This window comes from Syngnathus floridae, chromosome 10 (assembly GCF_059516105.1).
Source record: "Syngnathus floridae isolate MCC-2025c chromosome 10, RoL_Sflo_1.0, whole genome shotgun sequence".
Lineage (NCBI taxonomy): Eukaryota > Metazoa > Chordata > Actinopteri > Syngnathiformes > Syngnathidae > Syngnathus > Syngnathus floridae.
This window is the reverse complement of record NC_142422.1, coordinates 1,359,885-1,383,926: the sequence shown is the minus strand read 5'-3', so window position 1 is coordinate 1,383,926 and position 24,042 is coordinate 1,359,885. Positions and strand designations below refer to the sequence as shown.

General features: G+C 48.3%; 2 protein-coding genes and 1 long non-coding RNA gene across 11 annotated transcripts; all 3 read left to right on the top strand.

Moving 5' to 3' along the window:
* The first annotated feature begins 535 nt into the window (after positions 1–535).
* On the top strand, positions 536–3,754 carry LOC148391610 (cortexin-3). The gene is made up of 2 exons (XM_088387124.1): positions 536–715; positions 1,410–3,754. Exon 2 carries the CDS (start codon positions 1,517–1,519, stop codon positions 1,766–1,768), a length of 252 nt encoding a protein of 83 aa, XP_088243250.1. The 5' UTR covers positions 536–715; positions 1,410–1,516; the 3' UTR covers positions 1,769–3,754.
* Positions 3,755–5,922: 2,168 nt separating this feature from the next.
* ptpn23a (protein tyrosine phosphatase, non-receptor type 23, a) lies at positions 5,923–15,813 on the top strand. 3 transcript variants are annotated; one of them, XM_088387448.1, is made up of 25 exons: positions 5,923–6,167; positions 7,164–7,238; positions 7,309–7,436; positions 7,560–7,636; positions 7,762–7,811; positions 7,874–8,005; positions 8,073–8,153; positions 8,232–8,363; positions 8,441–8,488; positions 8,559–8,615; positions 8,692–8,750; positions 8,825–8,904; positions 8,984–9,098; positions 9,169–9,234; positions 9,315–9,460; positions 9,553–9,864; positions 9,929–10,083; positions 10,165–10,496; positions 10,565–13,169; positions 13,311–13,495; positions 13,573–13,677; positions 13,855–13,993; positions 14,069–14,182; positions 14,259–14,282; positions 14,848–14,995. In XM_088387448.1, exons 1-24 carry the CDS (start codon positions 6,084–6,086, stop codon positions 14,268–14,270), a joined length of 5,289 nt encoding a protein of 1,762 aa, XP_088243574.1. In that variant the 5' UTR covers positions 5,923–6,083; the 3' UTR covers positions 14,271–14,282; positions 14,848–14,995. The 3 variants fall into 3 exon arrangements, with proteins under 3 accessions (XP_088243574.1, XP_088243573.1, XP_088243572.1); XM_088387447.1 differs by having other exon boundaries at positions 14,259–14,998; XM_088387446.1 differs by lacking the exon at positions 14,259–14,282 and having other exon boundaries at positions 5,924–6,167; positions 14,848–15,813.
* An 880-nt stretch (positions 15,814–16,693) lies between these two features.
* LOC148391608 (uncharacterized) lies at positions 16,694–23,392 on the top strand. 7 transcript variants are annotated; one of them, XR_015860914.1, is made up of 7 exons: positions 16,694–16,768; positions 16,841–16,882; positions 17,653–17,763; positions 17,864–18,957; positions 19,023–20,290; positions 20,361–21,459; positions 21,713–23,392. It is a non-coding gene; the product is annotated as an uncharacterized LOC148391608 (long non-coding RNA). The 7 variants fall into 7 exon arrangements; XR_015860917.1 differs by lacking the exon at positions 17,653–17,763 and having other exon boundaries at positions 16,714–16,768; positions 18,877–18,957; XR_015860916.1 differs by lacking the exon at positions 17,653–17,763 and having other exon boundaries at positions 16,714–16,768; positions 18,786–18,957.
* The last annotated feature ends 650 nt before the right edge of the window (positions 23,393–24,042 follow it).

Here is a 24,042-nt window from a genome sequence, read left to right as displayed (position 1 = left end):
GAGACACAATACAAAACTTCCACGGGCGTACTCACTTCAGGGGAACCCCACACACATACGTAACACCTATTTTGTCCATTATACATTCCAAACTTCAACGACACATTGAAGACGAATAAAAGGCAGACTGTTTGAGGTGTCTTAGACATCTCAAACACATCAATGACAAATTATTTTAAAAAAGCAATCTACCATGTCCTGCATTGCGTCCTGTCTCGCCAGTGTGTCGTCAGTTATGTAGCTGATTCTCCCAATATCCAAAAATATGTCAAATACATCAAAATATATTGTGACATTTCAAAGACAACGTGTCTTTGACCTCATTTATTAAGCTGATCCTGCCAATGCAAGACAAATTATTCAAAGGAAAAAGGCACAAATAATTTTGCGTGTGTTGCGCAAGGGCCGCACCCCTCCCTCATTGACTTGCGCCACATCACCTTGCTGGAGGATTGCCATGGCAACAGGTTGCCCATAGCGACGGGGTACCGCTCCATTGCCGCCAGACAACCGGCACGCGCGGGCTGGCGGGCACGCGCCAAGTGATACGCGCGCGCCAGGGTGAGGTCCGCGTGCGAAGACACTCAGACACGGTGGAGACAGCGGAGCCCAGCTCGCGCGGACTCGGGGATCGAACCGGCAGCAGCCGTGTTGGCGCCGGCATGATGGCGGGCTGACGTGACGACAACAAACAAGAAAACAAGATTGGGAACAGGTCAGTGACACGCACACTTGACTCTTGATGTGGGAGTGACATGAGGACAAGGAAGGGTATTTGTTTTTCCTTAGCTTTATATATGTTTTTTAGGATTGTTTTAATTGATCATGAGCAAAAATGTCTCCACTTTAGCACATTTTCTCCAACAGCTTTATGACCGTTTGATGAGATACATGTTGTGCTTTTTGTGTTAATTCAATTATATTTCCATTATCTGTATTTTTTATTTATTTGTATTATTTGGATTCAATTTGAATTGTATTTTAAGATGTATTCGATTTTTCTTATATTTCTATATGTTTATATTTGCTCTATTTTCATCATATTTTCCATTTGATCTGAAATGTTTGTTCTCGTCCCATTATTTTTAATCCTAATAATTGCATGCGTTTATTCTAGTTCCATTGTTTTAAATCCTAATAATTCCATTCTTTTATGAATCATATTTTGATTGATTTTTAAATTCCGTATATATATGGATTTTAACTTTTTTTTCTATGATCTAATACGTTTATTCAATGATTGTGTTTTGTTCACATGTAAGTTTAGGATGCTGCCGCCATCCGGAATTGCCAGAATGATTCCATCTCAAAGAATTCACTTCACGCTAACACTACATGACTGTCAAAAAGTCTCGTTAGTCGTCAGTGACCTTTAATTGATTGACCGAAAAGATTTGTGTGTTTTGCAGGCGTCTGGCCGCCACCCCTGTGTGCCCCCTCCTCCTCCTCCTCCTCTCCGTGTTCCGTGCGTGGTTACCGAGCGCCGGCCACAGCGCTGGAGCCGCGACGCTCCAGCATGGACGTGCCCAGGATGGCCGAGGGCCTATTCAGCAGCACGCTGTCGTCGTCCGGCGGCGGCCACCAGGCGGCGTCCTACCTGTCACTGGAGCAGAAGGTGGCCTTCATCTTCGTGCTGCTACTCTTCATCTTCCTGGCGCTCCTCATCGTGCGCTGCTTCCGCATCCTGCTGGACCCCTACCGCAGCATGCCCTCGTCCAACTGGACCGACCACACTGAGAAGGACACCTTCGACTATCGCATTGTCTAAGCCGGGGGTTCTCAAACTTTCGGGGTCCAGCCGAGTGAGAGATTTCCAAAACAGTAGACTCCAAATCTTAGCGCCCTACGAAATGACGTGCGAATTACATTGAAGCCCAGGGGGAAAAAAATCCTTAAATCTAATTATTTTTTCAGGATTCAAAGTTTTAAATTTTAAATGATAATTATAATAATAATAATCTTTCAAAAATAAACTATTTTTTCCAATGTAACATTATAATATTATATTAGTCCAAGTTGAATGATTTTCAGCCAGTGAATTTCAAAGATACAAATTTTATTTATTTTTCTAAATGTATTATATGCTGTAAAGCTCACCTTTAACAAGACTATACTCTAAATTCCAGAAAAACTTTATTCCCGACATTACAAAGCTCTTTGAGAGACCGTCAATTACTCGTCACTATTCACAGCGAGGCTCAAATTCACCTTCTCAAAATAACATTCAAAAAATCTATTGCTTCTGGACCCCCCCAGTTTGAGAACCACTGGTGTCGCCTTGAAAATGGCTTCCCTGAGTGGACACCCCCCCATCCTCCTCCCTCGTCCTCCATTTGTGGACTACCTCGTTCCGCCTTCTTGTGTGTGGACGTCTTAACAGGGTCAAACAGAGTTTACATGCCAGCGTCTTTGCTAGATTTAGACAATCAGTGTTGTTCCGCCCACCCGAGTAGTCGACCTCCTCCAAGGCTTCTTCACGCCTTCTTCCTCTTCTTCTTCTTCTTGGAGCGCTCCCTTTAACGTAAACCCTTTGAACATTGGCGGTGGCCATGTCGGACCCAAAGTTGAGAGTGAGTGCTGTACCGTGTGCCTCCACATGTTGTCCCGTGTGGTTTTCGTCACGTGACGTGCGTGTTCCTCAAGCAGGGTCACTGCCGGCACTTGGTAGGTGGACGGCGGCAATGTCGGTTGTCTCCGTCCTCCCGCCAAAGCCTTCGCCAAATGACGCCATGGCCTCTCCGCCATCTGTGCGCCTTACAGCAGAGGTGGGGGACTCCAGTCACATGACTTGACTCCAGTCGAGTTGTACGACTCGGCTACAACTTGCCATTCATGAGACTTGACTTGGCTTGGATTTGAACTGTTGAGTTCAGTTGAGGGATTTTTTTTTTTTTTTTTTTTACATTTGGCGATTGTGAAAAAGCAAAAGGTACGAGACAAAAAAAAAAAAAGGCATCTTCATCGACCGCTATAAAAGTAAGCTAGGTTCTCTGACAGTTTAGCTCACTGATCGACTTGACTCGAGTCAGACTAAAAATCGCCCACTTTTGGGACTTGGTGCTTCTTTGGCTAAAATGGATGATTGCCTGTTTACATTTGAAAATCTAAATTTTCTTAAATTGGTGAGCAAGTCTGTCTCCTGGTTCTGAGGTTCCTGGTTTGAATCTCGCCTCAGGCCTTGCTGTGTGGCGTTTTCAGCTTTATTCAAGAATCTAAATTGTTCTTCAGTGTGATTGGGAATAATTTGTGCCCCTACGGCCCCCCCTTTAGCTCCGCCTGTGTCTGTACCTTGTGACTAAACAAGATTCATGACTTGACATGACTCATCTGGACTTGAGACTCGCTTGAAACTTGAACGTTCAAGACTTTAGACCCGCACAGATGTGACTTCCTCCCACCTCTGCCTTCTAGTGTAGATTGTTTACAGACTTTCCTTCCCGCTGATGTCATTAAAAGAGAGACACTGCCCTTGCACCCGCCCCCCCGCCCGCACCCCCTCCTCCCTCGTCTCACTTCCTGCTACCACAGCAAGTGGACCGCTTGAACCTTTCTGGCGCCGTTCTCGTGATGCTGTTGCTTGAAACCAGAAGTCGCACAAGCTTCTCTCTTTGGCTTGGTGGTGTGCATGTCTCTGGCCTCTCCGTGCATGTTTTCTGTCAATATCGGAGCCTTTGCGCTCCTTAAAAAGCCTTCGTGCTCCTGAAGGAGCCTTTTTTTTGGGGGTGGGGGGGGATTAAAAGGTCAGATTACTCTGCGTCCTTTTTTCTCTTATTTGTTTGATGCTGTTTGGCTACCAAAACAGCTGAGGCGTCATGTACTTCGTTAGAGCCAAATGAAAAATGGATTCCTCGGAGCCATCCGGCAGGCTCCGAGGAGGCGGCGGCGGCGGCAGCGGCGGCCTTCTGGGAGACCTGAAAACATTTCAATTTCACCTTATCAGCTGCCGCCAGCGTGCACCCGCTGAGGGCTCGATTGCTTCTTTTGTGAAGCCAGACACATTTTCGTACACACACACATTCTCATGCGCACACACAGCCATGGACACATACGCAAACAAACACACTCAAATATAAGCACACACATACACAAAGTGGCCATAGGCTGTTTTTTTTTTGCCGTCCAGCAGAGCATCACACAGAATCACGAGAACATTCGCTCGGGCATGATGTAAGCGTGCATGCGCGTGCCGACGTGCCACCGCAGGGAAGCGGATCACAGAATTTGACACAAGCGTTCATCTTCTTACGTAACGTAAACTTTGAAGAACGGAAAATAAGCCGCTTGACGACGGACCTGTCATGGCCTCCATCCTCGCGCCGACGCTCGGTGCGCCGATATATGCTAATGAGAATCTTATTTGACGCTAAAAACTCCCAATACTGTTGTTGCCACATATCAGAAGAACAAAAATGCACCGTGATTAGGGAATAAGGAAGGACTATACAGTCAGCGATATCATCACAAGCCGTGAGACGATTCCACACGCAGGCAGGAAGAAGCACATGACCACATCGTCTTCAAGTTCCTGTCACAATCGACATGTGCCATTGATTACCAGGAAGGCAAAGCGAGAAAGGACGGCGATGATCAGGACGTCACATCTGCACGAGCAGGTCACCTTGGACCGGAGCCAAGCTGATGGTGAGATGTTTCGCAAACAGCTGACAACACACACATACACACAAATGTGCTTATATAATAAGATAAATAAGAAGGTAGTTTACATCATGAGATGAAAAATGATGTAAGCTCAACCTCCCACAGAAGAGCAACATGTTCCTCTGATGGTTGTGTATCCATGGCAACCAACCACACTTGTGCTGCCTTGCAACACTCACGTTGCACTAATATCGTTTGTTATCATAAAACCCACACATGAACATCCCCATGACTTTTTTGCCAACGCTAGTTGGATTAAAAAAGCCTTATTATACATTATTATAAAAAATGCCTTACTATACATGGTCATTTAAAAAAATATATATTTAAGCCTTACTATATATGGTCTTTTTTTTTCTTTAAAAAATGTGTGTTGAAAAAATGCCTTACTAATATAAATGAAACATGAATACATTATAAATGAACTATAAATGAAATATTGCAGTATGAAAGGGATGGGACAAACGTGCTGTTTGTTTGCGATGTTACTGTGAGATGAATACATAAACGTCAGCGTGACAGCAAGAAGATGAAGTAACCATGGCAACAGCCCTCAGAAACATCACTGCAGTGACTCTACTGTCTTCCTCTCCTCCTCATCTTCAGTCTGATGAGTTGGCTCATTATGAAAAGTCATTTGGTGTGTCTAACTTTCCTCTGTCATGTTTTTCTTTCTCCCTCCATCTTGTTTGCTGTCATACTGCCTTCTTCCTCCTCCTCAGTTTGTGTTCATGTGTGTGTGTGTGTGTGTGTTACGCGCGCCTACCTGTGGCTGCATCAGCATCCTGAGCCGTGGTCGCCATGGTGACGTGTCTGGAGACGTTCGCCACTGAGTCGGCCTCGCGTTTGCACGAGCACACACCGCCCTCTGCTGGGGAGAAAAAGAAGACAATGTGCAAAAGGTGTCATATTAAGAAAATAAGTAGTATTTTGGGAAATTTACTAGGATATGACTTTGGTCACAGATTCAAAATCATACTGTTTCAACTTGGAAAGATAAAAGTTTATTCTGGTGTATTAAACCATGATATCGCAACAAAATAAACCTTTTTCAACCAACATTTTATTTTTTCCTTGTAAAATTGTTAAAAACGTTCTACTCCCACAAATGTGAACGTTTATTTTCCTCATCGAACCAGGAAGCAAGATTGTTGAAAGCATCAAACGTCACACTTGCTAAGGTCAAGGTCCAGAACGTGAGAAAACGCCAGTGGCGATATCGACTACATTTCCCATAATTCCAAGCTCTTCGGCTGTCTACGTGACGTCGTCGCACTTCCCGTTCAAGCGTGGACAGCTCCATGACACAGTTGTTTGGGGAAAGGAACCAACCGAGTGCGTCTTCGTGAGCCGCCTGCCTCCGCCACTACAAGCCGACATCGAGTGACATCCTCGCGGGCTAGAGGGCATCGCTAACCGCCGCCATGGAGGCGGTTCCCCGCATGCCAATGATATGGCTCGATCTGAAGGAAGCGGGAGACTTCCAGTTCAACTCGGCCGTCAGGCAGGTGAGCTGGGCGGGGACGTGGAGCGACGATTGGGGTCGGGGGGGGACCAAGTGCCCTCAAAGTGGCCGTAAACAAAACAGCTTTGACCGAATCCGAGGCGGAGTTTGTCCTGCTAAACATCCAGGAGAAGTTACCAGAAGGCCCAACTGTTCAGCCTGCCTTTTTGTTTGCAATCGTTCGCTCCGTGTTAGCTAAGCTAACTAAGCCGTTGATGTAAATAGCTGGCAGCTAACGAAAAAGCTAAGATGGCTGATAAGACACAAGTGGACCAGAACGGGGCCCAGCTGGACCGTCTCGAGCTGGCCGACTTGGGTCTCTGTGATATGAAGTTTCTACACGAATATCGGTTATTGGACCTGCTCAAAAAGTCCCTCTCGTAAACAACGAGCGTTGCAAAATATGGGCCGCCATGGGCTCCAGTATAGCAAAACTTTAATGTCTTTTGTCTCCCTCGATAGGTCTTTAACTTTGATTGCTTCCTTGTTTTTCATAAACAGGTCAAAGACGTTAACATCACAAAACCATAAATCTAATGAGTCCTACTCGTGTGACGTCAGAGCTCATTCGCTGTGCACAAGAAAGTTCCCGAATTTCATTTGTAAATGAGTCATCTTTTTTCTTCAATCATTGCCAATGCTATTTATTGAAAGGCATTTTAATAATAATGAAAAAAAACTTCCACAATATGAAATATAACCTAACATGTGACTTTGTGCTATAAAGGTTAGGAAACACTGTATGCCTTAGCCCTTTGTGAAACGTCCTATAATGTGTTGTCAAATGTCCGACCTACATTATGCGTGCTGTTCTAAATTGCTTTTAACATGTTGAAATGTTCCAGTCTTGTATGGTGTGTGCCAGAATCATTTGTGATGTGTTTGAGGTTTGTCTCAAAGCTTTGCAGCAAAGATTGGGATCATAAGAAAATAAAGTGCGAAGATTTCAAAAAGTGATAATCACGTCTTTAAGAGCTGGCATTTGTCTGCCATCTTCCAGTACATCTTGAAGAACTACAACGAGAATCCCGACAACTACAACGAGCAGCTGAAGAAACTGGAGACGCTGCGGCAGGTGGGGTGCAAGTTACGTGATGTGACCATAACTGGGAGGACCACCTGAAATGTGTTCATACGTTCGTCAGAGCGCCGTGAACGTGACCAGAGACTTTGAGGGATGCAGCACATTGAGGAAGTACTTTGGTCAGCTTCATTACCTCCAGAGTCGCGTTCCCATGGCAACAGGACAGGAGGCAGCTGTGGCCATTTCATGGTATGTGTGTCACATGATGTCTTTTTTTTTTTTCCCTTGAGACAACAACTGAATCTGCAGTCAATACAACAACAGTTGAGTCACTGATAAAGAATTTGTGTGTGTGTGTGTGTGTGTGTGCAGGACTGAGATCTTCTCTGGTAAAACAGTGACCCATGAAGATATCAGCTATGAGCAAGCGTGTATTCTCTACAATCTTGGTGAGATGAAAAATGTCACTTTATTTTTTTAACTACATTCAGGACATCACAAAAATCCCAAGAGCCATTAAGCCCAAGTACATTGAAATATTAGAAAAACAAATGTCACCTGTGTTGACTTGTAGGCGCTCTGCATTCCATGTTGGGGGCCATGGACAACCGCGTGTCTGAGGAGGTATGACGCAAATAAACACACTTCAACCAACACACACAACTTCTCACACTTTGTGCTTCCAGGGGATGAAGGTGTCATGCACACACTTCCAGTGCGCAGCAGGAGCTTTCTCCTACCTGAGTGACCATTTCAGTCACAACTTCAGCGTAGACATGAGCCACCAGATCCTTAACCTCAACATCAATCTCATGCTGGTAGGACACAATCAAGCACGCACACACACGCAGGTCACAGCGACTGACCTGTATGCGTGTGTTTCAGGGTCAGGCTCAGGAGTGTCTTCTGGAGAAATCCATGCTGGACAACAGGAAGAGCTTTCTGGTGGCTCGCATCAGTGCTCAGGTGGGCGTTTCTCCCATCAATCATTCCAGTTATGACATCACGGCGCTACTAAGCGCGTACGCTGCGACGCCTACCCAGGTGGTGGATTACTATAAAGAGGCCTGCAGAGCTCTGGAGAACTCTGAGACGGCCTCCATGCTGGGAAAGATTCAGAAGGACTGGAAGAAGCTGGTCCAGATGAAGATCTACTACTTTGCCTCAATCGCTCACGTGAGTGTGAAACTTTCACATCTGTGTGTGCGTGCCACACCCCAATCTTTACCCGCACCACACTTTCTCCTCAACAGTTCCACATGGGCAAACAATCGGAGGAGCAGCAAAAGTTTGGCGAGCAGGTATGCACGTACAAGAGGTTGCTCGCCATGACTGCGTGGTGTTTGAGTGCGCCTTTGTGTTTGTGTGCAGCTGGCATACCTTCAATGCGCTTTGGACAAACTGTCTGAGGCAATCAAGTTGGCCAAGGTACAGAATTTCTCCGCGCAGCATCGCACTGGTGATGGTGGTGGTCTTACCTTACAAAGCATGTTTTTGTATCCAGGGTCAGCCTGACAGTGTGCAGGAGGCCTTGCATTTCACCATGGATGTCATTGGTGGCAAGTAAGGAAGACTCCCCCCCAACTTCTTGAGTGTCCCCCACCACAGTTGACTTGAATTGAATGGCCTATTTGTAGATACAACTCTGCCAAAAAGGACAATGACTTCATCTATCACGAGATCATTCCTTCTCATGAATCGTTGACAATCGTCAAAGGTATCAAGGAAGCTTCTTAAAGTCATAAATCGGATTTTTCTGGGTGGTTTAAGAAGATCTTGTGCCCTGATGTGTGCAGGCGCCCCTCTGGTCAAAGCTCTACCTGTCAACCCTACGGACCCGAGTGTCACCGGACCGGACCTCTTCGCCAAGCTTGTGCCGATGGCAGCCCATGAAGCCGCCTCCCTCTACAGGTGTGCACCTGTGCTCTTAGCCCGTTAGCCTGTTAGCACGTTAGCTGCCACTCAACGTTTGTGTTTACAGCGAGGAGAAAGCCAAAATGCTGAGAGACATCATGGCCAAGATCGAAAGCAAGAATGACACACTGGAGTGAGCCGAGTGCACGTGTAAAAAAAAAAGGGGGGAGAACGCTAATTGCTAAGCTAACAGCTCTTTTCCCTTCCCTGCAGGCAGTTCATGGACTCCTTGGGGGTGGAGGCTGAGTCTGTCGACAACCTGGACATGTACAGCCACATTCCGCCCGTCCTGATGGAGAAGTGTGCAGCTCTTAGTGTGCGACCTGACACCGTCAAGAGTCTTGTCCAGTCCATGCAAGGTCCGTGGCGCGGCTCTCAATCTGGGGTCCAGGGGAACCCGAGTGTTTGCAAACCTTTGCCGTAAAAGCCGAACCTCTGTTCTACGCTTCAGTCCTCTCGGGCATCTTCACCGAAGTCGAATCGTCCCTGCGAGAGATCCGAGACGTTCTGGAATCCGATGAGGCCGGCGAACGGACTCTGCCTGAATCCGTTGCCCCTGGCGAGGTCCACCCGGCGGACCACGCTCAGGTTCTAGCAGAGTTCCAAAGGGACCTGGAGAAATACATGGAGGCCCACGAGAAGGCCAGCTTCACCAACACCGAGCTCCACCGGGCCATGAATCTGCACATCAGCAACCTACGTCTGCTGGGCGGACCACTGGAGACCCTGAGAGACACCCTGCCCCGCCCACAACTTAGCGAAGGTAAAAATAGGCATGAGGGACCGTTTGAAATTCTGTCTGACTGACATGGTGCTGTGTTGAGCAGAGGACATGGCTGGGCTGCAGTGCATGAAGCGCATCTTGGGGAAGGTTCAGGAAATGAAGGACCAGAGAGTCAATTTGGAGAAACAACTGCGGGAGCTCATTGAACAGGATGACATCACTTCCACCCTGGTCATCACCGAGAAAGCCGACACTAGGGTATGTCGTTTTAGGGGGAATGTCTGAACTCGAACCAGAGCTCCAGACCTCAGAAACTTTGTACACACCTTGTACTTTCAGGACGTGTTTGAGGAGCAGCTGAAGAAGTACGAGCCGGTGAAGGTCTACATTGAGCAGAATCTGGCAGCCCAAGAGAACATCCTGAAGGCTCTGACCGAGACCTACGTTCAGTACGCATCGGTCCGCAAGAGCCTGAGCGAGACGGAGCAGCAGTTGACCAGCACGGTCCAGGGCCTGGTGGGCTCCTACGAGGCCTACGAGGACCTGATGAAGAAGTCGCAGGAGGGAAAGGAGTTCTACGACGACTTGGAAGCCAAAGCGTCACGTCTGTTGGAGAGAGTAAAGACTTTGTGTCAGAGCAGGATGGAGGAAAGGCAGCACTTCCTTGACAGGTAGGTTTTCTTGATGTTTACAACTTCCGTCAGCATATCCTTACCTCTGCTCTCCTTGTCACCACAAGCCACAAGAAGCCTCCAGCGAGACCTACAGCAGCAAAGCCTTCCTTGAAGCCAAAATCTCAAGACGAAGACTCCTCCAGTCTGGAGGATCCAGAGTTAGCCCAAATTAATGCCGCTATCTTGGCCTTATCAGAAGACAAGCCAGAGGAGCTTCGCAGCCTCCCACCAGACATTCCTTCTCTTCCCACCTCTGCGCTTCATCAGCCGCGTCCAGAAGCGTTCCTCGCTCCGGGTGCCAGCAGCGGCGGCTCATTGCCTTGGCCCGGCGGTCCCTCAGCTGCCGGGCATCCTCGATTCCCGGCCCATCTCCCGTCACCGGAACTTCTGGCTCGGATCGCGCATTTCCCAACATCTGGCACCCTGCCAGTACCAGGACCTTTGGCATGCAGACCTATTCCTCACATGCCCCCCCAGATGCCCCCACAACAGGCGGCTTACAGGCCTCAAGTCCCTCAAGTTGGTCATGCCCCAGTCCGCCCTTCAACCACTACTGTGGACACCATTCAGACACCCATACCCAGCTACACTCCGACGCCTCACTACCCTGTCCCACCCTCAGTTTCTCCTGCTTACACGGGGTCCCCTATCCCACCTTCAGTTTCTACTGGCTACACGGCCTCCCCCATCCCACCCTCAGTTGCCCCACAGATGGGTGCAACTGCCTACCCCCAATGTGGGCCTCAAATGACACAACAGAAGCAGTTGCCGAATCAGTACCCACTCCCCATGGGCCAACCCTTGTCCTCAGGCTACCAAACTGGACCAAGATCACTCCCTACCCCTCACCCTCAACTGCAGGCCTACCCGCATGGATACATGCAGGCGGGAGCCCCTCCTCACCTTGGCCCCCCTTCCCAGCCGGGAGCACAGTTTGGGGCCCCACCACAGTCGGTGGCTCTTTCGCAGCTTGGCCATCGTCCACAGCTTATCCGCCCACCACAGTTTGGCGGCCCTCCTCAGCCTGGCCCCCCTCCACAGCTTGGCGCCCCTCTGAGGCCTGCCACTCCTCTGCATCCTGCCGCCTCACCACCACAGTACCCACAAGTGTTCCCAGGTCCGAGGCAATCGCAGCAAAACGGCTACTCGGCTCCCCCACAGATGCCCCAAGGCTACCAAGCCCCTCAGAACTACGCCCCCCAGCAGCACCCTCAGCTGATACCAGGCCCCATGCCAACTCGGGGCCCCATGCCTGCGCAAAATGCTCCTCTCCAACTCCCCCCAACATCTCAGACTGTACCGCCTGTTTCTCAAGCTTACCTTCCGCACCAACACCTCCCAATGCATCCTGGCGGCACCCAGCAACTTGGACACCATCCACAAATAACAAGTGGCCCCGCGGGGCCGATGCCTCCTAACAGCCAGACAGTCCATCCCCAACATCACCCACAGATGCCTTCTGCTTCACAACCTCATCTGCTTCCTGGTGCTCAGGTCCACCATTCCAGGGCTCCCATGGGCCACATGCCCCCCGTCTCCATTGCCCCGCAGCAGCAGCAGCAGCACCCCCACCCCGGACATCCTCCCATTCCAAACATGCCTCAGCCGCCCATGACCATGCCCAGTCACACCCATGTCCAAGGCCACCAAACTGGGAGTGTTTGCTTTCCCGGAGGGGCCCCCATAATCCCTCAACAGCCTCTGGCAATGCAGTCCGTCGGCCCCCAACAGCCTCAGCCCTCTCTTGGCGTGGCCCACTCACAGCCTTCTCTGTACCCATCAGGTCCAGGAGCTAACGTGCCCACAAGTGCCCCACTGACATCACCTGCTCTTGGCCCACATGGTCTACATCCTCACATGGCCCCCCAGCACATACTCCACCCCTCTCCTGGAGGTCCTCCCATTGGACAACCAGCTCATACTCCCTCCCAATCGCCTGCACAATCTACATCCCCCACACCTCCTCTGGTTCTGACACCCCAGCAGAGACCCAGTGTTTCCCCCAATATGGGGAGCGCACTGCCGCCAACTCTTCCAGCTCCCTCGGCTATCTCTCCTCCATCTGCTGCTCTGTTCCAGCTTCAGAACTCCAGCAGCCACGACCTCCTTTCCTCCAGTCCTGAGAGCCAACTGGGAGGCACAAAATCCCCCACCAATGTCCTCCAGCCCACTAAAGCAGACCCACAAGAAGGGGAGCGTCGCAAGAAAGACTCCCAGGGAGTTCTTCTGATCCAAGGCGATCCGTATGAATCTCCAGAGCTCGTCGCCCGCCTCAACACCGAATTGGACGATTTTCGAGCACAGGCCGAGTCACTGGAGGAGCCTTCGAGCGGTGAGAAGGGGATGTCAGTCCTGGACGTGTACTGGAAAGATCTCCAGGAGCAGCAGGAGAGGGACGCCCGGCAGCTGTCGATCGCCATCGCCCGCTGCTACACCATGAAGAACCGGCACCAGGACGTCATGCCCTACGATCTCAACCGTGTGCTGCTCAAGTCGGGCAAAGACGATTACATCAACGCCAGCTACATCAAAGACTTGTCGCCATTTTGCCCGCAAATCATTGCCACGCAGGCGCCACTCACCGGCACCGCCGCCGACTTCTGGTTAATGGTCTACGAGCAGAAGGTCTCCTTGGTGGTCATGCTGGTGTCGGAGCAGGAAATGGACAAGGTACGGCAATTGCATTGATCGTCTTGTGGATTCCAAGAAACTATGTTGATGTGTAGGTTTCGTGAAAAGTTGAGAGACTTTTGTGAAGTACAAGAAAAACTGTCAGCTTGGTTTGTGATAGAGTTATTTCTGCCCCGCTAGGGAAAAGTGGTGCGCTACTTTCCGACAGAGCGCGGCCAGCAGATGTCTCATGGTCCCATCAAGCTCAGCCTGACCACACACAAGACCACAGCCACCCATGTGGAGCGCATGATCAGCCTGCAGTACAATGAGCAGAGCCTGAAGCGCACCGTGGTCCACCTGCAGTTTACTTCATGGCCAGAGCTGTACGAGCGCTCGCTTCCATTCCTGCCTTGTTTGATGTTTATATTCCTACGACATGTGTTCCTTTTGGGTCCACCAGGGGGCTTCCTGAAAGCATGAGCAATCTGCTGCACTTCGTTCGGGAGGTCCATGGACACTACCTGCACCAGAGACCCATGCACATGCCTGTGGTGGTCCACTGTAGGTAAGACTACAAATCCATTACAGATGAGTCGTGAGTAAGGTTTTCATAGATGAGGAAACCACTATTACTAAAATAAAACGTAAAAATGCATTGTGTCAATGTTGATGAGTAAGGGTCGTGCTGGTATTGCAACACTCCTTGGTGGATATCCTAAATAGAACTTGTTCTGTGCCATAGCTCTGGCGTGGGTCGCACTGGGGCCTTCTGTCTGCTGTATGCGGCGCTGAAGGAACTGGAGGCGGGGAACGGCATTGCCGACCTGCGGACGCTCGTCATGAAGATGCGGCAGCAGAGAAAGAACATGCTGCAGGAGAAGGTTTGACGTCATCCCAAAAAGGTTGCCGCCGCCCCCGGTGTACTTCACACGACTCATTCGTGTCGTCCCGCGCAGCTGCACCTCAAGTTCTGCTACGAGGCAGTATCGTGGCACGCGGAGCAGATCTTGCTACAGCACGGTGTGTCCGTGGTCAACTTCAGCAAGAACGCCGCCACGACCAATTCCAAGGTAATCGCACTTACACATTCAAACAAGCCAACGCATGCGGTTTACACAGAGATGTTTGTTTGGGTCTATTCCACAGAGAAGTTTCTAGTCCGAAGAAAAGGTACTTGTCCCGAGTGAAGGTTCTAGTCGTAAGAGAATAATCTTGTCCCAAATGAAGGTTCGAGTGCTGAGGTAGTTCTTGACCAGAGAGAAGATTCTACACCCGAGAGAAAGTACTCAAGTCCCAAGGGAAGGTCCTAGTTCTGACAGAAGCTACTATTCTAGGTGCTAATTTAGAGAGAATATTTTCATCCTAAGAGAAGGCTGTAATCCAGAGGGAAGGTTGTAAATACCAAAGATTGGTTTACTCCTGTGTGGAAGGTTGTAATCCTGGGGAAGGGTCTGAGTCAAGAGAGAGAGAGAGAGCGTTAAGTGCCAATACAATGATCTAGTCCCAAGGGAGCGTTCTATTGTAAAAAATGTTTCAGTCCAGGGAGAAAATACTAGTCCTTAGATAAGGCTATAGTCCCAAGAGAACTATAACAGTCTCAAGGGAAAGCACTATTGCCATGAAGAAGTTCTTTTTCAAAAGAAGGTTATAGTCAAGCGAGAAGACTCTAGTCGTCAGGGTACGCTCTGGTCCAACTGCAATAGTTGCTACCGTCACTTCCTGGTCTTGTTTGCAGTCGTATTCCCGCCAGGAGTCCCAGCAGGACTTGGTTCTGGGTGCTGACATGTCTATCAGCTCCATCCAGGCCACCATCGCCAAGCTCAGTGTACCACCCCCGGGTGACCTGGTCTCAGGGGACCTGATCCTAGATGATGAGGATGATGATGATGATCCACCCCTCTCTCTTTCGCCACCCATCCACTTACCAAATGACCCCAGCCCCTCTCTGGAACTTGTTACTTTCCCGGGGTCACCCCCTGCCTGCTCAGAGTCGCCCCCTGCCGCTCTCTCCCCTACGGCGCCTAACGGCCCGGTTGCGGCATCACCGCCACCCGAGACGCCAGCCACCCCGCCGCCAACCTCTTCTTTGGAGCTGCTGGCCTCGCTGGCACCTGAGGCCTTCTCCATGGAGGGTGGCGGCGGTGGGGGGACCAAACGTGTGACCAAGCAGAGCTTCCTGCAGCCAGTGGAAGGCCAGGGGCTCCATGGTACCAGGAGCGTCGAAAGCACCGACCCCCTCAGCGGTTTAGACCCCCTCTGGAGCCTCAACAAAACCTAAAGCAAATAACTAAAAACATCTCAGCATGCATCACTATCCACTTGGTGGCACTTTGTTAAGGTGACCAATCAACCAATTTATGTTTGTAAATATTTTAATGTTTCACTAATTGTCAACAATTAAATAAACTGAGTTAGATATCATGCCGCATCTAACCTACTTAAAAATTGCGTACCAAGTCTTATGAGATAATAATTTATGTCAGACCAGAGGGATGAGGTGGGCGGAGTTTCGGCCGCTTGTTTTTTGAAGCAATTTTTGAGCACAACTAAGCAGGTCGCACGTATAGCTTTTGTATTTTGCAAGTATAACACAGTAAATACACCTGTGCTTTTGATCTGAGTACGACTTTGTTGCACTCTTGGATCTCGCTAGCGCTATTTAAGTTGCACTTGAACAAGTAAATAAAGAAATCGCATTGTATTATCAGTGTTAGTGATGTGCATTCCTGTTCTTTTAAGTGAACCGAATCTTTAGAATCAGTTCACCCAAAAGATTCGTTCAAACGTATCGTTCAACGAATCGTCCACCCCCACATACACACTGATCCGTTTCTTGTTGTTTTTTTTCTCCCCAGTAACACAACTAGGCAATACACCTCACAATACACCAGACCAAAAAAACAATCAAACACACGGTAATGTCGACAACACACGCATTTTTCTCTATATTACAACATCCCGTGGAAATAACCCATATACATGAAACAATACAACTACACAACCACCCCCCCATATATATGTGTGTGTGTATATATATATATATATATATATATATATATATATAGTGGTTGTGTGAACGATGGGTTCAAAGGAACGAATGTTAAGTGAACGAAAAGATCTTAAGATCTTTATAGCCATGACGGAAAAACTTGTTTGGACCCGTTTGAAAATCATTGATATGACTCAAGAATTGTCTCTGTGCAACGGTGTGGTGTTTCTTAACAACCGAATTGAAAATGAGTCCACGGGAGCACTGCAACGGCCGCAGAATTTTTGCGAGAACAATTCATTTTAGGATGAACTATCGATACAAATATTTCCATTTGATTGAAGGCAATGGCGTTAACCACTCGACCAGAACCTGCTCGGAAACAAAAGGAGATTTGGTCATATTGATAGGGTTATCCATCCGAACATGTTCGGTGTTCAAAGTTTCAACGGATAGTCCGCAGCAACCCTTTCCACAGTAGTCACCATGCCAGGCGACCACCTGGTGGCGTCAGTGGGCCGAGCGCCGCTGGACGATTAGGAGAAGAAGCTTTGAATTGGCGGATGTGACGTCAGGGCTTTAGGTCAATTGAAGACAGGTATGCTCAAGGGGAGTTATCATATCATATGCAGGTGCCACCGAGCGCGTGGCGGCGGCGGCATCTCAGGTAAGCTAGCATGCTAGCAAATGTTTGTCGTCTCTTGCCGTTTTTTCACGACGGACGCCGTGTTTGTTGCAGAATTTTCGCACTCAAGGGGGGTTCTCAAATGCATTTTCTCAGGTAAGGGAGCAAATGTTTTCTTGCAGGATTTTCGCTGTCTAGGGAGTGCTTGAGGTTTGGGCACGGCACGCCACAATCGACTTTGCGTCGCGTCGTTACGCGTTTGGTGGTATTTTAAATGTCTTTCGCGTTTTTTTTTTTTTTTTTTTTAATGCTGGCCAGCATTTTTTCGTTTGTTTGTAGAAGGTTCGTAAATGACGCCGCCGATAAGCGCGTGTTTGTCTGACTATAGGAAATGCTCGTTTGACTCTAGTCAACTAAACCATTTTTTTTTAAATGATCTTATATGATGCGTGTGCCATTTCTGTGTCATGCAAACTGGTGAATGTAACGAATATGTTACGTCCTGTCCAAATCGGACCAAATCCATTCAAAGATGGCGCCCGCCCGCTCTCGTTCCGTTCCGTTCCCCAATAAACTTTTGCGCGTGTTATCTTCTCCCGTTTTGGACGCCGCCAACCTGGATCATCTGTCCAATGTGAGGTGAGTTGTAGATGATGACATTAAAATATGATTATAATCTTGAATAATTTTCATAATTTACTACAATGTCACGATTATATATATTTTTTCAAATGTAAAACTCTACTTAGAATGTATAAAATTAAAATATGAACAATAATTTTGATCAATTATCATAACTTACTACAATATAATATTTTTTTTCAAATGTAAAACTCCTAGTATGTATAATTGTTGGTAAAAAATCATGCCATTGGCACTCTAGTCAATGTCTATTTTTGTTGCAATAATTTGCTTGTCTTTTGTAGCACTAAGAAAGGCCGCCCAGCCAGCATCCTTCTATACAAAGCAAGCAGGAGGCTCTTGAGGAGCCCTTTCAGTGATGCTGAGGACACTGAGGAAGAGGAGTCCTAAATCAGGTGAAAACCTGTTTTTGTCACGTTTCAGCTTCCCAACACACAATGGTTGTCGAGTTTTAGCTTCCCAGCACACAATTAATGGCTGTCTGTGTTTTTGTAGGCTGCAAGAGGAGCCGAATGGGATAATTCCATATGAAAAGGCACAATGGCCTATCCAATGGAGCGATGGCCTATCCAAAGGAGCGATGGCCAATCCAAAGGAGCAATGGCCTATCCAAAGGAGCAATGGCCTATCCAAAGGAGCAATGCCATATCCAAAGGAGCAATGCCATATCCAAAGGAGCAATGCCATATCCAAAGGAGCAATGCCATATCCAAAGGAGCAATGCCATATCCAAAGGAACAATGCCATATCAAGTCAAGAATCAAGCAATGCGCTGCAAAAGCCTTCGTGTGCGGATCATGTGCCCAGGAAGGGGCAGTGTGGTTGCCTTTGGTTATGGGGGCAGATCATGTGCCCAGGAGGGGGCAGTGTGGTTGCCTTTGGTTATGGGTGCACGACGGAAAGGTTGCAGGTGTGGCCAGTGTTTGGGGCTCTGATGGTTGGTCTTGCTTAAGAGGTGTGCTGTGGTTGTGGCTTGTCTGGATCCAGCGTTGTCTTGTGCTTTGTTGCCATTAACGGCTCACTTGGGGGAGGACGTGGTTACGCGGACGGAGACAAAACGAAACTTTGATGTGGATCCGAATGTTCAATTTTGCCATGTGTGTACCATTTTGTGTCTTTTTCTAACCTGCCACTGTTGTACTTGCTGCATTCTTTGTTCTCCCCCATCGGTGTAGGGCGGCGTTGGAGCGAGCCGATCCCGAATGTACAATTTTGCAATTTGACTTGACCCATTTTGTCTTTTTCTAACCTGCCACTGTTGCACTTCATCTAACCCTAACCTACCACCACTGTGGTACTTGCGTTCTTTGTTCTCCCCTAGGTGTAGGACAGCATTGGAGCGAGACAGTAGCATTTAGTCTTTTTCTAACCTACTGCTGTCGTGCTTGATCTAAGCTGTGTGTCCTTTGTTCTCTAGGTGAGGGGGCGGTGTTTGGGCGAGCGGGTCCACGAGGAAGACATAGTGATGCGAGCAGCGCCCAACTCAGTGCATGTTCTGCCATTTGCAGGCCGGACGCAAAAGGGGGGGAGGCGCACGGCCCCATCCGACCGGGCGACGCTCACCAATAGTAGCTAGCCGCTGTGATCAAGTAAGCAAGTGACTGACAACTTGGGGTGCTCTTTGAGTTTCTAACATTTGTTTCTGTTTCTGCAGATGGCGACCGGGATGTGACACGATCTGATCAGAGGTGAACGGACCGCTGTGGCATCGCTCTGAAGTCGCCGAGTTGTGAGGGAGACCTGCTTCCCTGGAGGCGTCGACCTGCGCAGCTTCAACGTGTGAAATGGATTTTTTTTTTTTTTTAATTACACCAGCGGTGTCCCAATGTCTGCTTGAGGGCTGCATACTGAAACAAATTCAGAATTCTTTGACGCAAATTCATTAAATCAATCACGAAATGTTGCCATTGATATTTAGTGCTACAAAGCAGTGTCGTGTTCAGTCGTGTGGTGTGTCGATCAAGTTGCCCCGAGGCTGCCATTTGGACACCAATGGTGACGTGTGTAGGGCTGCACGTGTATTGGAAAACTGCCATATGGTGGTCTAGGTTATTGACATGCACTTTAAGACCGCAAAGATTTGTTTTTTCATGTCTCAAATGAAACATGTTTTCTTGCCTATTTGTAATGAGTTAAGACGATAAGTCATTGATGTAAGTTAAAGTTAACTCATCTAACTGATCTCATTGCGATCAAATAGTTAACCTCCATCCAAGAATTTTGCACAACTTGCCTCAATGCAATGGTCTGGCCCAATACTGCCATATCATTGATTTTCCAAAATGTTGTGCAGCCCTCATTGAGTGCCAAACGCGCAGCGACGGCAAGCGACCGCGCAGCGACCGCGCAGCGACGGCAAGCGCAAGCGACCGCGCAGCGACGGCAAGCGCAAGCGACCGCGCAGCGACGGCAAGCGCAAGCGACCGCGCAGCGACGGCAAGCGCAAGCGACCGCGCAAGCGACCGCGCAAGCGACCGCGCAAGCGACCGCGCAAGCGACCGCGCAAGCGACCGCGCAAGCGCAAGCGACCGCGCAAGCGCAAGCGACCGCGCAAGCGACGGCAAGCGCAAGCGACGGCGCAGCGAGACTTTTGTGCTTGTCTTGCAAGGTGGAAGAGACGATGTATGAAACGAAGAGCCGGTGGATGGAGGCCACCAGACCCGCGATTGGTGAGCGGGGTGCAAAGGAAGGAATCACCCAAAGAAAGCAGTCGCCAAGTGTTGAAGAGGAGCCTGATGCACGACTGGCCAAGGCTGGCCAGAGGTGGTGGTGACATGGCAATCCAATATGCAACACTTGTTAGTTTTAATATGATTTCCTTATTTTTGCCGTTCAGGGTTGCCAGGGCGGCGGATGGGACGAGCACCAGCCTGCACCGAGAGGGACTGGGCTGCTGCACCCACAAGACCAGGGAGGGGGCAGGTAATGAGTACGTTGACAGAAGTGAACCGCATGCAACTGAGTGCCGTTTGTCTTTTTGCACTTGTGCGAGGCGAAAGAAGAGTCCAACACCGGCCGGAGCAGACCCGGACCTTGGCCCGTGACGAGCGGACCACACGAGACTGATGGGGGCAGATGCAGCCAGCGTTTCAGGGGAGTATGACTTTGTTTTTTCTTTTGTGCTTTCCCTACCCCTGTCTGTTTGAATAGGGTAACTAGTAGCACGCACGGGCATTTGGGTTGCTGTGACCCTCTAGATACGAATCGGCAAAGTAGACACCCCCTGCCTGCCTCCTTCCCCCCTTCCCTTCCCCTCTCTCTCTCTCGCTCTCTCTCGCTCTCTCTCTCTCTCGCTCTCTCGCTCTCTTTCTCCACCGCGCCCGGCAGTACCTGCATGGCCTGGTGCACTCAGAATGGAACGTGGCTATACCTTGCCCTTTGTGGAATACCAGGGTATAATATCTGCCAGACTGGGTCCCAGTGTCGTCGACGGTGTCGAGGACAAGGAGCTTCTCCGTGACGCTCTCCGTGACGTCACGTTTTCCTCTTTTTTTCCTCTTGGGGCCAAGCCAGCTCTACTCAGGGGGAACTGGGCGGTTGCGCTTAAGTGCGCACCAAAGCCTCTTCTCATCTCCTCTCGCCCTCTCTCTCTCTCTCTCTCTCTCTCTCTCTCTCTGTCTCTCTCTCTCTCTCTCTGTCTCTGTCTCTGTCTCTGTCTCTCTCTCTGTCTCTCTGTCTGTCTCTCTCTCTCTCTCTCTCTCTCTCTCTCTCTCTCTCTCTCTCTCTCTCTCTCTCTCTCTCTGTCTCTCTCTGTCTCTGTCTCTGTCTCTGTCTCTCTCTGTCTCTCTCTCTCTCTCTCTCTCTCTCTCTCTCTCTCTCTCTCTCTCTCTCTCTCTCTCTCTCTCTCTCGCTCCCTTTTTGTAAGGGGTTAAATCCGGTAACCTGGATCGCTCCAATCCGACATGCGCCAGCCCGTGCGTGCCGCTAGTTACCTGATTCAAACTTACCTTAGTCAAGGTTGGGGGGCTGCTAGTGGAATTTTTCCCCTTGCCAAAACCAACACAATATGTCTGCCTTTCAGGATTGCTGGGGCACTGGATCGGACGAGTGCCTGCACAGAGGGGGACTGGACAGGACCGCGAGACCAGAGGGTAATAATAAAAAACTTTATTTGTAGAGCACCTTTCATACAAGAAATGCAGCTCAAAGCACTTTACAACAAAGAAATTATAAGCATTGAATTCTTCATATAGGAACAGACATAAAAAGAAAACAAAAACATTCATGTGTGCATACGCTATTAATAAAGGGAGCTTAAAATAGGAGCAAGCTTTAATAGACAGGTAATGAGTACGTCCACAGAAGTGAACCGCATGCAACAGAGTGCCGTTTTTCTTTTTGCAGTGGCACGAGGCGGAGGATGAGTCCAAACGTCGAATACCGGCCGGGGGGGAGCCAACCTTCGCCCGTGATGAGCGGCCGACACGAGACGGACGGGTGCGGATGCGGCGAGGGCAAAGCGCCCAGCCAGCATTTAAGGAGAGTATGACTGCGTTTTTTCTTTTGTCCTTTCTTTCCTTCCCTCCCTCCACTTTTTCACTGGGTGTGCACACTGGCTGTCTGCATGATGCCTCTTTCTTTCTCTCTCAGCGCCGCATCATTTTGCAATATTGTTGTTTTACTGTTGTTTTTTTAATCATGAAATGAACTGTTTGTACTGTAATTGTGTGTGTGTACCACTGAACTGCAATTAAACTGTGAGCTGAATTCAAGTGGTCCATTTTAAACATTGGCATTGGCAGTCTATCGCGCATACAAACTGGAATCATTTGAGACATTCTCAATGACAAGACAATTGTAAAGTCAGGCTGAAACAAAATTGACTTGTTAAATATGCAGTGTGAGGCTTTTTATTTATGTTTTTAACTACACAAAGAAAAGCTGCATGCATTCTAAATTGTTGACAAAAGCCAAGTAGCCAGACACCCATAGATGCAAACGACAAGTGTACAAACGGTCTCTGTTGCGATCAGTAAGTCATCTTTGGCAACCCTGCTTTAAAATGGCCACCGAACTCAGAATCTTGCAGAATGTTGGTACATTTTTCTGTACGAGTAAAAGCTGTTTTAATGTGGTCAGAGCCATTTTTCGTTTTGTTTTGAATCGTCATGCATCATGTGGGCATTCTTGTGAATAAAATCAACAGTGGTGTGTTTGCTTCCTGTTGGTGGTCTTGTAAATAAAGTCAACTTTGGTGTCATCATTCGCGATGTGCCTCAACCGATGGTGCATCTCTTGAATGTGAAACTTCTTGCATGTTTTGTTGCAGGGCTTGGCGTCCCCATTGGCTGTCTGACTACAAAGAAGGCTGCTGCTGTCCAGTCCAGGTTGCTGCTATAGTCAATTTAATGTATAAACATAGCGTGTAACTTCCAGGACCTTAGCTTTCAATTCAAAGCAGTTGCGTAACTACACGGCCAGCCTCGGTACATGTACTGGGTGGTACCACTTTTCAAGGACTTTTCAAACTGAACTTTGACGTGGAGCTGAAGGTCCAATTTTGCCATACGACTTGTACCATTGTGTATCTTTTTCAAATTCCACTGCAGACCTCAATCGGAAATCAAATTAAGGGGGTTTTTATTTCAAAGTTTGTGCCCCTAGTTGTCTATGTACAATAAAAGAGTCGAGCAAGAAATTATCGATGCTGCACTTGCAGCTTTTTTTAAATAGTAATTAAAAGGTCGAATTTCCTCCAATATATAGTTTTAAAAAATGTTACTGAATGGGTGAAACGTATGAGAGTTTAAAAAAATAAATACAATTAAAAAAAGGCTTGTGGAACTTTTGTTAGCACTGTAGTGCCAGCAAGGGGGGGGTTGGGCAGGGTGGTGGGCGACTGTTCCATAAAAAAGAAATGATCAGACATGTATACATTATGGCACAAGTCCTGCACAACTTGATGTATGCTTCAAGAATGTACATTAACATTATGATTTGTTTATTGAATTGAATTACATCAAAATTATATCTGTCTGTGGAAATATGAAATATGGTGATGTCTAAAATCAGTCCATCCCTTCACTTTGCTATTGTCTTCTTTCCCCTCTGAAGGTTTTTATAGATACTGATGATGGTGTTACAAATACTTTCATGTACAGTGTAAATCCCCTTCAAGGAAATTTAATTTATATACGTGTGTATATATATGATAAATCTGAATCTAATGGTGACCTCAAGTGTTTTTAAATATTTCCATCTGTTAATTTCCTTTGGGCCGAGCCCCCTCCGGCCTGCACCTGTAAACTCCTCCATCATAATACATTTCCAAGCTATGTAAAAATGAAAAAATATTGCCATTTACTGCCATATTGCAGGTGCGGGAAAAGTTTTTGGTCACTTTCACGTTCCGCAGGAGCTAAAAGTTTTCCCGCAGGTGCACTTAACGAGGGAATCACACGGACACTCCATTAGGTACACCGCCCTTTTCAAGTGTACCTAATAACAGGCCACTTTATGAGGGAAATATCATGGTCAAAGGTCACAGGTGTCAAGCTCTAGTCCTCGGGGCCGCGTTCCAACATGTTTCCCAAGATTCCCTCGTTAAGTGCAGGTGCGTGAAAAGTCGTGTCATCGTGTTTGTCGTATCATTGTGTGTGTGTGTGTGTATCACTACTGCAGTGTAGTGTTGGCTCGTGAGTGAACGATGGGTTCAAAAGAACGAATGTTTTCAG